Genomic DNA, 17,335 nt, shown 5'->3' on the forward strand with positions numbered 1-17,335 from the left:
TACGGCCAGTCAGCTCATGTGATACTCTGCTTATATAGGCTGTTTTCATCTCGCTTTTATTCATTTATTTGACTTTACAACTGCGGGTTTCTATATGCCAACAAGTTAGGTCAAGCATACAAATATATCTACAAACTTTCCAATCACTTTGCACAACTTTGCGTTCACTTTGTACGACTTTTCACTGTACGTTAACTGGTCAAACCCCACTATGTGCCGACATCATCACCGACTTGATCTCCAAAAATAATAGAGAAATTGGAAAAATGTTCATGAACTTGAAAACATGCCTAAATTTCCATGTTTTTCTACTAAAAATAATTTACATCACAGTGAAAAAAAGATGCACGAACATTTTGTCATATGTTTGATATGTATGTGATGAAACCAAAAAAAAATTCCCTAGCTGGTTTTCTCAGGCAGTCTCCCATGCAAGAACTAACCAGGCCCGACTGAGCTTGACTTTAAACTTTGTCTCTTCACCTACCAACACTACTGCTTACGCAATTTGAAATACACTTGAATTGGCGATTATTTCATGTTTGACACTGTTTTAAACTTGATAGCGTTTGTACGAGTAACTTCTTGAATTGACCTATGACCTCTACATGCTGCGAATAATAGTACGCTACTTTAACGGCAATTTACGAAATATTGTTTTACGTTTTCGAACTTTTGACTATGGAACCCGTCAATATAATATCATATGTAACATTCCCAAACGAATCTACAAACTTTGCAATCGTTTTTCAAAACTTTGCAAGCAGTTTGTCTTCGATTTTCGGTTTGCAGTTGCCATAATCTGCTTATATATCTGGTATTTTCTTGACTTTTACTTAATGTTTTCGAAATTTAACTGCGGGGTTGGCATTCCAATGACTTAGGTTAAATATACATGTAACTCCGCCAACGTTTCGTACACTTTTACCAACTTTGCATGCTGTTTTCTATCATTTTTACGGCCAGTCATCTCATGTGATACTCTGCTTATATAGGCTGTTTTCATCTTGCTTTTATTCATTTATTTGACTTTACAACTGCGGGTTTCTATATGCCAACAAGTTAGGTCAAGCATACAAATATATCTACAAACTTTCCAATCACTTTGCACAACTTTGCGTTCACTTTGTACGACTTTTCACTGTACGTTAACTGGTCAAACCCCACTATGTGCCGACATCATCACCAACTTGATCTCCAACATTGCCAGAAATGGGTGGACAAGATGGCCGACTTCCGCCCGTGGCCAGTGCTCCCCGGTCAAATAAACATCACAGGATGTGCCATAGAGAATGCATTGCATAAACTATATATTAAAGAAAACAATTATTTTGAGCTTATATTTTTCATTTTTTCTCTTTTGTGCGCTTCGTAATAAACAGTTGACGTTTCAAGCTTTCGATAGGTCATAAGTGTTCCCATTAAAACTCCACCATTGAATGCCCAACTTGTCGTAAAACCTGATGATAAATCCTACACTGGCCCAGTGTATTACCAATGGACGATGTGTATTTGTGTGACAAACTCTATTTTTAAAAATAGGAAAATGCCGTAACGTAAGTGACTCTTCAAATTTGTTCGCTTCGTTTTGCACACTTCCTGGTTCAATGAACTCGGCGACGTAGGTGACGCAGTTGTACACGCAGTATTCGCAGCCCAAATTAGCGTTGAAAATGTTGGATTTTTTATACTCAGATGTGCGATCCAGTTGTAAGCATATCTAACTGTTTTAATCCAATTAACAACAGGAAGTAAGTTGAATAAAGATTTATTTCGAATTATGTCCGTTATTCCGTGTGAAACCACCCCACCTTTCGAATGCGAACCACTATCGCCATACTGCTTTCGGTGTTAAAGGTCAGCCCACGAGATCAACATATGGTATCGCTGTGATAATCGATCGTTTTTTCTCTTTTTTTTAAAAGAGGGGTTTCATCAGGACGTCTGTTTGTCTGTTAGTTGTGTATTGTTCTTCGACAGTCTCGACTTTTGTCTTGTAATGTGTCAGACAAACGTAATCTGCATATCAATCGCCTTCGACGACAACAATGATATTCACAACCAACGTCGTCATTTCTCTTCAGTTCACTACTGTGTCTACACCGCTATTACATAATATCACTACTTGACTTTTATTGTGCTATCTAGCCTGGAGTTTGATTTTTTAATCATTGAAGGTATGTATGTTACATTGTATTTATTATACTATTTATTGAATCGTTATTTGGAGCACCTGGGTGGTTGACAACTGCCGCCAAATAATGCTTACTAGTACTTTATACTATGTTGGAATAATAACAGTTTCAACTTTTCAACCACAAGACTTGCCTACTCAAATTTGTGTGCAATTTTGTTTTATATTCTTCAATATTCCCTGAAATGTGTTGCTCCCATAATAACTTTCAAAAATTATTTGTATATGTTTGGTTTTCTATTAATAATAATTACCATAGCTTGAAACAATGAGAATAGACCCTTTACTGTTTTTTAATACTATAATATACTTCTATGTCTAAACAATCCGCCATAAAAAATTATGGATTTAACAGGATCATATTCTACAATTCAGAAAAAATCTTTAAATTAGCAAGAATATTTTCAGATTAAATATTAGATATCATAGCATTTCAGTCTGTTAGGTAACATTTCACATCCTTTCAAAAAATTCTTGTAAACATTTACAGAATTCAGAGACATTAGAATTAAAAAATGTGCATGATATATATTTTTATATATTACATTTATTTTCTATTTTAGAAATGTCTGATAATCTAGAATCGTTGTACGGTCGGCTGAAATTTTCTGAGGCAGTGCTCAGTGACACAAACATCAGTCAGGTGACTAGTTCTTCACAAGACAACTCTGATGTGCTATTTGCATTAAAGCTGAAATGGAAAACGTTGGAAGAGTGGGCGAATGAACTCCGCGGGACAACCCATGAAATTGAGCTACAGTATGTTGCCTTGTTAGATCTTTCTATTGAAGGTCATCCAGTTTGTTTGAAAAAAGAATCCCCTCGGCTTGGTTCACTGTTAAGAACAAGAAGTCAGAAAGTTAAAAAAGCACTTTCAGTCATCAAGAACACAAAAAAGAAGGAAGAAGCTCGTGAAAAAGAATGGAAAATCCATATTTACAGAAGTGATATTGTTAGCTACAACAATATCAAAACAGAATTGAAGAACCTGAATGAGATGCAGTCGCAAAATGTCAGAGACTTGAACACCGCAAAAAAACAAATCATCGAAGAAAAGTTGGTAAACAAACACCTAGAACAATATATAAACACAATACAGGGTAAAGGTTTGTGCAATGGTAGGCAACTTTGTGACCTCAAGGAGAAACAGAAGAAAAGAAAATTGAAAACACTTAAGTCTAAACTAGAAGTTTCACTCTGGTTTATGAAGAGTTTTGGGCTTACAGTGCAAAACCTCACAGCAACATCGGATACAAATTCAGATGTTATTTTTAATTTTGTGGCGGACAACATTGTGGAGGAAAAGATACAACCCGAAAGCCTAAGAAACAATACTGTTCCTGACGTTGCTGCCAGCGAAAAATTGACCAGTTTGTCTGAAGACAAATTAATAGAGTTATTTGAACTGCAACATTTGTTAGATAAATTCTGCATTTCAAACGAGGCCTACCATGAAATGACCATGACAACCTGTGGTAAGCAGCTGCCGAGAAGTTATCTAATTAAGCAATGTCGAAAAGATTTGAATGACGTTACTCACATTGAACCGGTCCCAGAAGGATATGGTGCACAGAGAAATTTCAAGGACCTGCTTCGAAAAGAGATCAGAAAGTTTTGGAGTGAAGAAAACAATGATCAGAGGACTATTAAGGTATGTGTTTGTTTGCAATACTATTAACTCAGATTTATTAAATTATATATGTACACCAGGTTTCATGAAGGCATGGATTTGTTCCTTATAAAATATATAGAAATATCCATGATTGTTTATAAATTTTAAATATTGATTTCAAACTCAAGCAAATGAATACCACCTGTATAGAACTCAGGTAACCTTTAACCCTATTCTATGACACTTGCTCACTTCCATTATTCAACGCTCTTTGCCAATCAATAATGTTACTGCTTGTACTTTTTTGTTCAGTGAACAAATTACTTTAAAACATTCATCGCAGTAAATCGAGTAAGGTATAGGTATTATCTGTTGGGATAAATGTCTGTAAGGCCAGACCAAACAAAATTCTTGTTCATCGGATATTTCTTGTAACAACCTTTGAGTGGCGAATGTTGGAAGCAAGAGCAAAGTTTTTTTTTTGGCTTAAAACAGAAATGAAGAGTGATTTTTTTTGGGGGGGGGGGGCTTAAAAAAGTTGAAAGTGGACAAAAGTTGCAAGTGAAGCAGAAACTTGTGTGTGTCATGTATGAAGTGCATATTTAAATAAAAAAACACCATAAACGTGCAAAAATAGAATCTTTTTTATGAAGCAATGCAGATAAGATAGCAGTAGACATTGCTGTCATAAATAGAGCAGCCGACTGATCAGATTAAAGTATTTTGGAGACGCACAGACATCTGTCAGCCTGAAGTGTCGCACTTTGCGAGAGTCTCGTAACAGCGCCACCAATAGTCGAGTGAATTTTTAATGCAAATTAAAAAAATCAAAAATGCGATATGATAGGTATGCACAGGTCCGATGAACAAGTAATTGTTTTGGTCTGGCCTAAAACAATTTCATGCCTTCATGAAACCCATTATATCATATATTTTATTGTTGCTGCTCTCAAGTTTGGAATTCAAAAATTCTTATGAACACAAAACAATTAAGTTGTGCAAGTGTTCAATAATTCCTGGTATATTTACACAGGTATGCATGAATTTATATAAATTGCTGTCATATTTGTATGCTGTTGCTGTGTTCTGTATATATTCCATGCTCCATATTTTACAGACTTATTCATACCGTATCTTTTTCAGGTAAAAATAAGTGGTGATGGTGCGCAAATGTCGCGAAGTGCCAACTACAACTTTTTGTCATTTAGTATACTCAATAGAGGAAATCTTGTTAAGAGTGCTCAAGGTATGGTTGAAATAGGTCTGGCTTTAATGCATTTGTTGTTGCTGTACATTTCATTCCATGTTGTAGATATTGTTTGCATGGAGATGTTATGAATTGTTGTAGGCATGGATGACAATATCGGGAATTTATTTCTAGGAAACCATACAATAGCTTGTGTCAAAGGGAAGGAGTGCTATGAGACAATAAGGGATTCCTTCAGAGATGCTATTACTTCAGTCAATGAGATGGTGTCCAACCCAACCATTACAATTGACGGGAAGTCTGTAGACCTGGATTTTTATCTTGGTGGTGATTATAAGGTACATTTACCCTTCTCATGAAGACACATTTTAAGTGGAATTGAGTAATATAGCTTTGTTGTAATTATACACAATACACTATTTGATGATAATTTCAATTTTATTCTAAATATTATTTTCTCTAGTTTATATTGATGGTATTAGGTTTGAAAGGAGCAACCAGTAACTATGCTTGTGCCTGGTGTTATTGTTCAAAAGATGAGAGGTAAGAGTCCAACATCATTTCATGTTAAATTATCAAATTCAGTTCTGTATTCGATGTGGGATCTTGCTCAGTAAATAGTATTGTGACAGAATTCAGATTTCAGGGGTGTTGTTTGTGAATCTCTGAATTAAGTCTGGGTGTCTGGTTTCCTTTTTGGCTACTGAACTGCTAGGTATACAAATGTCAATTGGTAGCATGGCAAGTTATACCCAACAAATATTATCAAAATAAACACTAGTGAGTCACCCGGGAATGATTTGTCACAATAACTGGAGTATACAAATAACACACCGGCAATATCCAGCATCTTTGTATAAAAACATATTTAGTACGAGTCAGTTTACACAACAAAAATACAGTTCAAATGGGTTAATGTAAAATAATAATGTTGATCTAAATACTAGACTGAATACAAAGGTAGACTACTTTTTCCTTTCATCTGCTCTGGTCATCATTACAAACAAATTTAGCAATTCAGTTTTCTAGACACAGTGTAACTTGTTTTGAAGTATAAATTTAACTCCTTTTTTATGACTGACAGCTAAATGACATGATTCATATCGCTATTTTGTTCAGAGATGCACAGTATTGAACTTGTTGTTCCTGTATATACATTCTAACCTTGGACCTGATCTTGCATCCTGCACAAGATCTTATAGCTTAATTCAATGTTATATTTAGTTCATCACATTCCTATATGAATACTTGTATTACCAATCATGGTTTTGCCATGAATTTATTCATCATCTGCATTCATGAATATATATACAAGTAATTACAATCAATCTCTTATTTCAGACACGATATGAGTAAACACAATGATTTCTGGAATGAGCCACCACATTGCAGAGATTTGGACAGTTTAATCCGCTTGAAAGGTGATTTCTCCATTTATCAAGACCCATTATTCAATATCCCATTGAAAAATGTTGCGGTTGATGAGCTACATCTTTTACTAAGGATAATGGATATTCTGATTAGAGCAGTGGTATTAGAATGCCATGAACTAGACTTAAATGTAAGTTATTTCATGCATTTTTGATTCATAATTATGAAACTTCCAAGGTATGTTTTCAGGAGATACATGCTGGACCTACTTAATGCCTTGAATGCACTATTTTACTGTAGGAGGTAATTCTCACAACACCATTAATTGTATGACGGTCACAGTCATTGTAGAAAGGGTTTGGTGACATTGGTCATGCAATTATTTTGCCCGTCACTATGTCATTTCAAAACATATCCTATTGTCTGTTTTCTTTGTAGGAGAAGAAAAATTCATTAAAAGCACTTCTTGATGCTGTCAATAATAAGGTGCATGTGACTTTTTCAATATGGCAGAAAAAAGGATCTGCTGAACTTGATTGGACAAGTCTGACAGGTGATAGTAAGAAAAAACTATTAAAGACACTACCAGAGTATTTTGAAGGATTTTTAAGACCAGAAACATCAGCTACAGTTAAGACTATATGGCAGGTCAGTACTTATCAATGCATTTATAACAGTGTATGAAATGGGCTCATGGGATGTGTGCGACTTGAAGCTTGCCATACTTTTAAGACACTGGTGTATGCTCATCGGCTATATGCCTTAATCATCTTGTGACAATAATTTAATAAGTAGGTAAATACAATGGATTCAATGAAATAAAAACAATTCTTACATAAATAATTGTTTATCAAACTGTATTGGTGCATGTGGTTGGATAGTCAGTAATTTATCTTTTCGTGACATGTACATCTGGAATGCGCGTTGACTGATTACAGTCTGTTGTTTATCAAACATTTCCTGAATAAAAATTGCACTTAAACTTATAAAACACTGACCCCTTCAATCTATCCTGCAAAGCACCTGCTTCTAATGATCCAAATCTAGAGTATGACATAGGAGGATGTGCTCACACGTGACTGTGGTAACACCCCTTTTGATTGTAAACTATTTTGAATCATTTCATACCACCTGTATTGAATACAATCTTGACTTGACTTTTTTAATTTTAGGAATTCAGTAAGCTCTATGAGCTAATGAAATCAAAACCTGATTATGCCATGTTTCAAGAAAAAGCTAAGGAGTGGATCAGGCTGTTCCAGTCTTTATCGACAAAATGCACAGGTTACCAGAAGGAACGAATTACTCCTTACATGCATATATTGGCATATCATGTACCAATGATGATGAAGATACATGGAGATATCACACTGTTTACTGGGCAAGGCAAGTTAATTTTTGTAATTCAGACAATATTCCTTCAATGTTGTTTTAATAAATCTGAACTTGTCTGAAATATGTCAATATCAGCCTTATTATTTAGTGTTTCTTGTTTTACTAGGAGTTGCACTAAACTATATTTTGCTACTAATAGTAGCGCATGTATTTACGTAAATTTGAGATGTTTACAATTTTTTTTAGTGATTTAGTGATCATCATACAGCTAATTTTTGGTTGATGTACATACATCAGAGATGTACATCAAATAAATTTTGGCTCTACCATATTTGCTTTATTGCAGTAAATGCAGTAGGTGTGATGTGATTGTCATAGAACGAATATGGTATTTCAACATAAACAAAACACTTAATTAATTGTAGTAATTGTATAATTTGAACTATATGTATTAATTCTATTACAGGTGTTGAGAAAAACAATGATGAAGGAAGAAAGGTTTACTTTAGAAGAAGTAACAAAGCAGATGCCCCAGCCGATATTTTACTGTCGGAGAGTAGACAAGATGCTCTGTGCTCTATGCGCAGAAAAAGCAGAGAATACTGTAAAAGGACGCAAAATTACTGGAGTGAAGGTATTTACAGTTTAAGAAACACAAGACCCTGCATCAGTAGTACTAATGTGTCCACATGTGAAGTTTCACTACCAGATTTTACAGACCGGGTTTTAACGCCTTCAGCACCCAGTGACAATGAAGCAAGCTCTCCAGTTATGGAAGGTGCAGCCACAGAGTCTGCTACTCCTCTTTCCAGAGCAGATGTTTTAAAAATGACTGTCCTGGCTTTGAAAGAACAGTGCCGAACCAATCACCTTGGAGTATCTGGAAATAAGAGGACACTTCAGGAGAGACTTATTAAAGGATTGAAACTAGAGTGATTTATACTAAATATTGTGCACTTGGAGTGGGGGTGTTAAAAATGGTTGAAACATGTTTTATTTTAATAATTTATTACATAAAAACAATTTCAAACGCAACAACAGTAGTTCTCTTTTTGGAGTATGTGGTGGCCCTGAAAAGGGCAGTTTTGTTTGTGTGAACAGTCCACTAGCACCAGTCTTTGCTTATTCTAACAGCTATGCATTCCATTCTGTACACCTCCTTTGTGACATCTTTTTCACTCACATAAATGTGGGGCTTGCTCGCCTTTAGAATAGCCCGCATCTCTATGTTGCTCACTTTGCATTTAGTGCCCAAAGATGTGGTATATTCAGACCATCCATCTGGAAAGTATGACGGAATGAAAATGTTTTTATCGCAGGGATCAAAACGATGTAGACGTTTCCTGTACTGCTGGATACCAGTATCCCCACCAAATAAAAATTCATAAACATCCCGACGCATAGGAATGGTCTCTGAATATACTGCTTTTAATGGGGCACTAAGTGCTTGCCTCACCATGAAGATTAGTCTGTCCACAGATTCTTGTATTAGGCATCTCGCTGGTGGATGTCTTGACTGCCACCTTAAGAGTGTACCAAGGGGTATCTCATCCTCTGGCAACCACAACCATTTATTAGATGACTTCGTATGATCAGCTAACAAATACAATGTAACTCCTCCCAACTTTCTTATACCAGCAATATGCGACATGATGACAGCCAGAGATATGTTTGCACACTGAATCTAACTGCCTACTGATAAGAGACTAAGTGGGCACAGAACAAAGGAAACAAAAGATTACCTCACTTATTATTATTCCCAACCCCAAGCTGTGAACTACTTAACATAACAATAGACCCTCATTAGGCTGAACAATGGACCTTTAAAGTCTGTGACATCATTTGTTGTCTTGAATAATTTTGCATGTAATTGTAGTCACTACACTGGGATAGACAGGAAATCGCTACTTGACCATATTCTATTGTCCATTTCTGGCAATGAAATAATAGAGAAATTGGAAAAATGTTCATGAACTTGAAAACATGCCTAAATTTCCATGTTTTTCTACTAAAAATAATTTACATCACAGTGAAAAAAAGATGCACGAACATTTTGTCATATGTTTGATATGTATGTGATGAAACCAAAAAAAAATTCCCTAGCTGGTTTTCTCAGGCAGTCTCCCATGCAAGAACTAACCAGGCCCGACTGAGCTTGACTTTAAACTTTGTCTCTTCACCTACCAACACTACTGCTTACGCAATTTGAAATACACTTGAATTGGCGATTATTTCATGTTTGACACTGTTTTAAACTTGATAGCGTTTGTACGAGTAACTTCTTGAATTGACCTATGACCTTTACATGCTGCGAATAATAGTACGCTACTTTAACGGCAATTTACGAAATATTGTTTTACGTTTTCGAACTTTTGACTATGGAACCCGTCAATATAATATCATATGTAACATTCCCAATCGAATCTACAAACTTTGCAATCGTTTTTCAAAACTTTGCAAGCAGTTTGTCTTCGATTTTCGGTTTGCAGTTGCCATAATCTGCTTATATATCTGGTATTTTCTTGACTTTTACTTAATGTTTTCGAAATTTAACTGCGGGGTTGGCATTCCAATGACATAGGTTAAATATACATGTCACTCCGCCAACGTTTCGTACACTTTTACCAACTTTGCATGCTGTTTTCTATTATTTTTACGGCCAGTCAGCTCATGTGATACTCTGCTTATATAGGCTGTTTTCATCTCGCTTTTATTCATTTATTTGACTTTACAACTGCGGGTTTCTATATGCCAACAAGTTAGGTCAAGCATACAAATATATCTACAAACTTTCCAATCACTTTGCACAACTTTTCGTTCACTTTGTACGACTTTTCACGCTACGTTAACAGGTCAAACCCCACTATGTGCCGACATCATCACCAACTTGATCTCCAAAAATAATAGAGAAATTGGAAAAATGTTCTTGAACTTGAAAACATGCCTAAATTTCCATGTTTTTCTACTAAAAATAATTTACATCACAGTGAAAAAAAGATGCACGAACATTTTGTCATATGTTTGATATGTATGTGATGAAACCAAAAAAAATTTCCCTAGCTGGTTTTCTCAGGCAGTCTCCCATGCAAGAACTAACCAGGCCCGACTGAGCTTGACTTTAAACATTGTCTCTTCACCTACCCACACTACTGCTTACGCAATTTGAAATATACTTGAATTGGCGACTAGTTCATGTTTGACACTGTTTTAAACTTGATAGCGTTTGTACGAGCAACTTCTTGAATTGACCTATGACCTCTACATGCTGCGAATAATAGTACGCTACTTTACGGCAATTTACGAAATATTGTTTTAAGTTTTCGAACTTTTGACTATGGAACCCGTCAATATAATATCATATGTAACATTTCCAAACGAATCTACAAACTTTGCAATCGTTTTTCAAAACTTTGAAAGCAGTTTGTCTTCGATTTTCGGTTTGCAGATGCGATAATCTGCTTATATATCTGGCATTTTCCAGACAATTACTTAATGTTTTCGAAATTTAACTGCGGGGTTGGGATTCCAATGACTTAGGTTAAATATACATGTAACCCCGCCAACGTTTCGTACACTTTTACCAACTTTGCATGCTGTTTTCTATCATTTTTACGGCCAGTCATCTCATGTGATACTCTGCTTATATAGGCTGTTTTCATCTCGCTTTTATTCATTTATTTGACTTTACAACTGCGGGTTTCTATATGCCAACAAGTTAGGTCAAGCATACAAATATATCTACAAACTTTCATATCACTTTGCACAACTTTTCGTTCACTTTGTACGACTTTTCACGCTACGTTAACAGGTCAAACCCCACTATGTGCCGACATCATCACCAACTTGATCTCCAAAAATAATAGAGAAATTGGAAAAATGTTCTTGAACTTGAAAACATGCCTAAATTTCCATGTTTTTCTACTAAAAATAATTTACATCACAGTGAAAAAAAGATGCACGAACATTTTGTCATATGTTTGATATGTATGTGATGAAACCAAAAAAAATTTCCCTAGCTGGTTTTCTCAGGCAGTCTCCCATGCAAGAACTAACCAGGCCCGACTGAGCTTGACTTTAAACATTGTCTCTTCACCTACCCACACTACTGCTTACGCAATTTGAAATATACTTGAATTGGCGACTAGTTCATGTTTGACACTGTTTTAAACTTGATAGCGTTTGTACGAGCAACTTCTTGAATTGACCTATGACCTCTACATGCTGCGAATAATAGTACGCTACTTTACGGCAATTTACGAAATATTGTTTTAAGTTTTCGAACTTTTGACTATGGAACCCGTCAATATAATATCATATGTAACATTTCCAAACGAATCTACAAACTTTGCAATCGTTTTTCAAAACTTTGAAAGCAGTTTGTCTTCGATTTTCGGTTTGCAGATGCGATAATCTGCTTATATATCTGGCATTTTCCAGACAATTACTTAATGTTTTCGAAATTTAACTGCGGGGTTGGGATTCCAATGACTTAGGTTAAATATACATGTAACCCCGCCAACGTTTCGTACACTTTTACCAACTTTGCATGCTGTTTTCTATCATTTTTACGGCCAGTCATCTCATGTGATACTCTGCTTATATAGGCTGTTTTCATCTCGCTTTTATTCATTTATTTGACTTTACAACTGCGGGTTTCTATATGCCAACAAGTTAGGTCAAGCATACAAATATATCTACAAACTTTCATATCACTTTGCACAACTTTTCGTTCACTTTGTACGACTTTTCACGCTACGTTAACAGGTCAAACCCCACTATGTGCCGACATCATCACCAACTTGATCTCCAAAAATAATAGAGAAATTGGAAAAATGTTCTTGAACTTGAAAACATGCCTAAATTTCCATGTTTTTCTACTAAAAATAATTTACATCACAGTGAAAAAAAGATGCACGAACATTTTGTCATATGTTTGATATGTATGTGATGAAACCAAAAAAAATTTCCCTAGCTGGTTTTCTCAGGCAGTCTCCCATGCAAGAACTAACCAGGCCCGACTGAGCTTGACTTTAAACATTGTCTCTTCACCTACCCACACTACTGCTTACGCAATTTGAAATATAATTGAATTGGCGACTAGTTCATGTTTGACACTGTTTTAAACTTGATAGCGTTTGTACGAGCAACTTCTTGAATTGACCTATGACCTCTACATGCTGCGAATAATAGTACGCTACTTTACGGCAATTTACGAAATATTGTTTTAAGTTTTCGAACTTTTGACTATGGAACCCGTCAATATAATATCATATGTAACATTTCCAAACGAATCTACAAACTTTGCAATCGTTTTTCAAAACTTTGAAAGCAGTTTGTCTTCGATTTTCGGTTTGCAGATGCGATAATCTGCTTATATATCTGGCATTTTCCAGACAATTACTTAATGTTTTCGAAATTTAACTGCGGGGTTGGGATTCCAATGACTTAGGTTAAATATACATGTAACCCCGCCAACGTTTCGTACACTTTTACCAACTTTGCATGCTGTTTTCTATCATTTTTACGGCCAGTCATCTCATGTGATACTCTGCTTATATAGGCTGTTTTCATCTCGCTTTTATTCATTTATTTGACTTTACAACTGCGGGTTTCTATATGCCAACAAGTTAGGTCAAGCATACAAATATATCTACAAACTTTCATATCACTTTGCACAACTTTTCGTTCACTTTGTACGACTTTTCACGCTACGTTAACAGGTCAAACCCCACTATGTGCCGACATCATCACCAACTTGATCTCCAAAAATAATAGAGAAATTGGAAAAATGTTCTTGAACTTGAAAACATGCCTAAATTTCCATGTTTTTCTACTAAAAATAATTTACATCACAGTGAAAAAAAGATGCACGAACATTTTGTCATATGTTTGATATGTATGTGATGAAACCAAAAAAAATTTCCCTAGCTGGTTTTCTCAGGCAGTCTCCCATGCAAGAACTAACCAGGCCCGACTGAGCTAGACTTTAAACATTGTCTCTTCACCTACCCACACTACTGCTTACGCAATTTGAAATATACTTGAATTGGCGACTAGTTCATGTTTGACATTGTTTTAAACTTGATAGCGTTTGTACGAGCAACTTCTTGAATTGACCTATGACCTCTACATGCTGCGAATAATAGTACGCTACTTTAACGGCAATTTACGAAATATTGTTTTACGTTTTCGAACTTTTGACTATGGAACCCGTCAATATAATATCATATGTAACATTCCCAATCGAATCTACAAACTTTGCAATCGTTTTTCAAAACTTTGCAAGCAGTTTGTCTTCGATTTTCGGTTTGCAGTTGCCATAATCTGCTTATATATCTGGTATTTTCTTGACTTTTACTTAATGTTTTCGAAATTTAACTGCGGGGTTGGCATTCCAATGACATAGGTTAAATATACATGTCACTCCGCCAACGTTTCGTACACTTTTACCAAATTTGCATGCTGTTTTCTATTATTTTTACGGCCAGTCAGCTCATGTGATACTCTGCTTATATAGGCTGTTTTCATCTCGCTTTTATTCATTTATTTGACTTTACAACTGCGGGTTTCTATATGCCAACAAGTTAGGTCAAGCTTACAAATATATCTACAAACTTTCCAATCACTTTGCACAACTTTGCGTTCACTTTGTACGACTTTTCACGGTATGTTAACAGGTCAAACCCCACTATGTGCCGACATCATCACCAACTTGATCTCCAAAAATAATAGAGAAATTGGAAAAATGTTCATGAACTTGAAAACATGCCTAAATTTCCATGTTTTTCTACTAAAAATAATTTACATCACAGTAAAAAAAAGACGCACGAACATTTTGTCATATGTTTGATATGTATGTGATGAAACCAAAAAACAATTCCCTAGCTTGTTTTCTCAGGCAGTCTCCCATGCAAGAACTAACCAGGCCCGACTGAGCTTGACTTTAAACTTTGTCTCTTCACCTACCCACACTACTGCTTACGCAATTTGAAATATACTTGAATTGGCGACTATTTCATGTTTGACACTGTTTTAAACTTGATAGCGTTTGTACGAGTAACTTCTTGAATTGACCTATGACCTCTACATGCTGCGAATAATAGTACGCTACTTTAACGGCAATTTACGAAATATTTTTTTTACGTTTTCGAACTTTTGACTATGGAACCCGTCAATATAATATCATATGCAACATTCCCAAACGAATCTACAAACTTTGCAATCGCTTTTCAAAACTTTGCAAGCAGTTTGTCTTCGATTTTCGGTTTGCAGTTGCGATAATCTGCTTATATGTCTGGCATCATCTTGACCTTTACTTAATGTTTTCGAAATTTAACTGCGGGGTTGGCATTCCTATGACTTAGGTTAAATATACATGTAACTCCGCCAACGTTTCGTACACTTTTACCAACTTTGCATGCTGTTTTCTATCATTTTTACGGCCAGTCAGCTCATGTGATACTCTGCTTATATAGGCTGTTTTCATCTCGCTTTTATTCATTTATTTGACTTTACAACTGCGGGTTTCTATATGCCAACAAGTTAGGTCAAGCATACAAATATATCTACAAACTTTCCAATCACTTTGCACAACTTTGCGTTCACTTTGTACGACTTTTCACGGTATGTTAACAGGTCAAACCCCACTATGTGCCGACATCATCACCAACTTGATCTCCAAAAATAATAGAGAAATTGGAAAAATGTTCATGAACTTGAAAACATGCCTAAATTTCCATGTTTTTCTACTAAAAATAATTTACATCACAGTAAAAAAAAGACGCACGAACATTTTGTCATATGTTTGATATGTATGTGATGAAACCAAAAAAAAAATTCCCTAGCTTGTTTTCTCAGGCAGTCTCCCATGCAAGAACTAACCAGGCCCGACTGAGCTTGACTTTAAACATTGTCTCTTCACCTACCCACACTACTGCTTACGCAATTTGAAATATACTTGAATTGGCGACTATTTCATGTTTGACACTGTTTTAAACTTGATAGCGTTTGTACGAGTAACTTCTTGAATTGACCTATGACCTCTACATGCTGCGAATAATAGTACGCTACTTTAACGGCAATTTACGAAATATTTTTTTTACGTTTTCGAACTTTTGACTATGGAACCCGTCAATATAATATCATATGCAACATTCCCAAACGAATCTACAAACTTTGCAATCGCTTTTCAAAACTTTGCAAGCAGTTTGTCTTCGATTTTCGGTTTGCAGTTGCGATAATCTGCTTATATGTCTGGCATCTTCTTGACCTTTACTTAATGTTTTCGAAATTTAACTGCGGGGTTGGCATTCCTATGACTTAGGTTAAATATACATGTAACTCCGCCAACGTTTCGTACACTTTTACCAACTTTGCATGCTGTTTTCTATCATTTTTACGGCCAGTCAGCTCATGTGATACTCTGCTTATATAGGCTGTTTTCATCTCGCTTTTATTCATTTATTTGACTTTACAACTGCGGGTTTCTATATGCCAACAAGTTAGGTCAAGCATACAAATATATCTACAAACTTTCATATCACTTTGCACAACTTTTCGTTCACTTTGTACGACTTTTCACGCTACGTTAACAGGTCAAACCCCACTATGTGCCGACATCATCACCAACTTGATCTCCAAAAATAATAGAGAAATTGGAAAAATGTTCTTGAACTTGAAAACATGCCTAAATTTCCATGTTTTTCTACTAAAAATAATTTACATCACAGTGAAAAAAAGATGCACGAACATTTTGTCATATGTTTGATATGTATGTGATGAAACCAAAAAAAATTTCCCTAGCTGGTTTTCTCAGGCAGTCTCCCATGCAAGAACTAACCAGGCCCGACTGAGCTAGACTTTAAACATTGTCTCTTCACCTACCCACACTACTGCTTACGCAATTTGAAATATACTTGAATTGGCGACTAGTTCATGTTTGACATTGTTTTAAACTTGATAGCGTTTGTACGAGCAACTTCTTGAATTGACCTATGACCTCTACATGCTGCGAATAATAGTACGCTACTTTAACGGCAATTTACGAAATATTGTTTTACGTTTTCGAACTTTTGACTATGGAACCCGTCAATATAATATCATATGTAACATTCCCAATCGAATCTACAAACTTTGCAATCGTTTTTCAAAACTTTGCAAGCAGTTTGTCTTCGATTTTCGGTTTGCAGTTGCCATAATCTGCTTATATATCTGGTATTTTCTTGACTTTTACTTAATGTTTTCGAAATTTAACTGCGGGGTTGGCATTCCAATGACATAGGTTAAATATACATGTCACTCCGCCAACGTTTCGTACTCTTTTACCAAATTTGCATGCTGTTTTCTATTATTTTTACGGCCAGTCAGCTCATGTGATACTCTGCTTATATAGGCTGTTTTCATCTCGCTTTTATTCATTTATTTGACTTTACAACTGCGGGTTTCTATATGCCAACAAGTTAGGTCAAGCATACAAATATATCTACAAACTTTCCAATCACTTTGCACAACTTTGCGTTCACTTTGTACGACTTTTCACGGTATGTTAACAGGTCAAACCCCACTATGTGCCGACATCATCACCAACTTGATCTCCAAAAATAATAGAGAAATTGGA

At 35.6% G+C, this 17,335-nt stretch overlaps 1 protein-coding gene across 1 annotated transcript; it reads left to right on the forward strand.

The window, feature by feature from the left end:
* The first annotated feature begins 1,862 nt into the window (after positions 1 to 1,862).
* Positions 1,863 to 8,757, forward strand: LOC100367812 (uncharacterized). Its single transcript, XM_085508687.1, has 9 exons — positions 1,863 to 2,177; positions 2,758 to 3,845; positions 4,950 to 5,052; positions 5,188 to 5,351; positions 5,477 to 5,556; positions 6,355 to 6,574; positions 6,823 to 7,032; positions 7,557 to 7,770; positions 8,186 to 8,757. The coding sequence occupies exons 2-9, from the start codon at positions 2,760 to 2,762 to the stop codon at positions 8,653 to 8,655; spliced, it is 2,547 nt and encodes an 848-aa protein (XP_085364813.1). The 5' UTR covers positions 1,863 to 2,177; positions 2,758 to 2,759; the 3' UTR covers positions 8,656 to 8,757.
* The last annotated feature ends 8,578 nt before the right edge of the window (positions 8,758 to 17,335 follow it).

Source organism: Saccoglossus kowalevskii, chromosome 15, assembly GCF_978046115.1.
Source record: "Saccoglossus kowalevskii chromosome 15, keSacKowa6.1, whole genome shotgun sequence".
Taxonomy (NCBI): domain Eukaryota; kingdom Metazoa; phylum Hemichordata; class Enteropneusta; family Harrimaniidae; genus Saccoglossus; species Saccoglossus kowalevskii.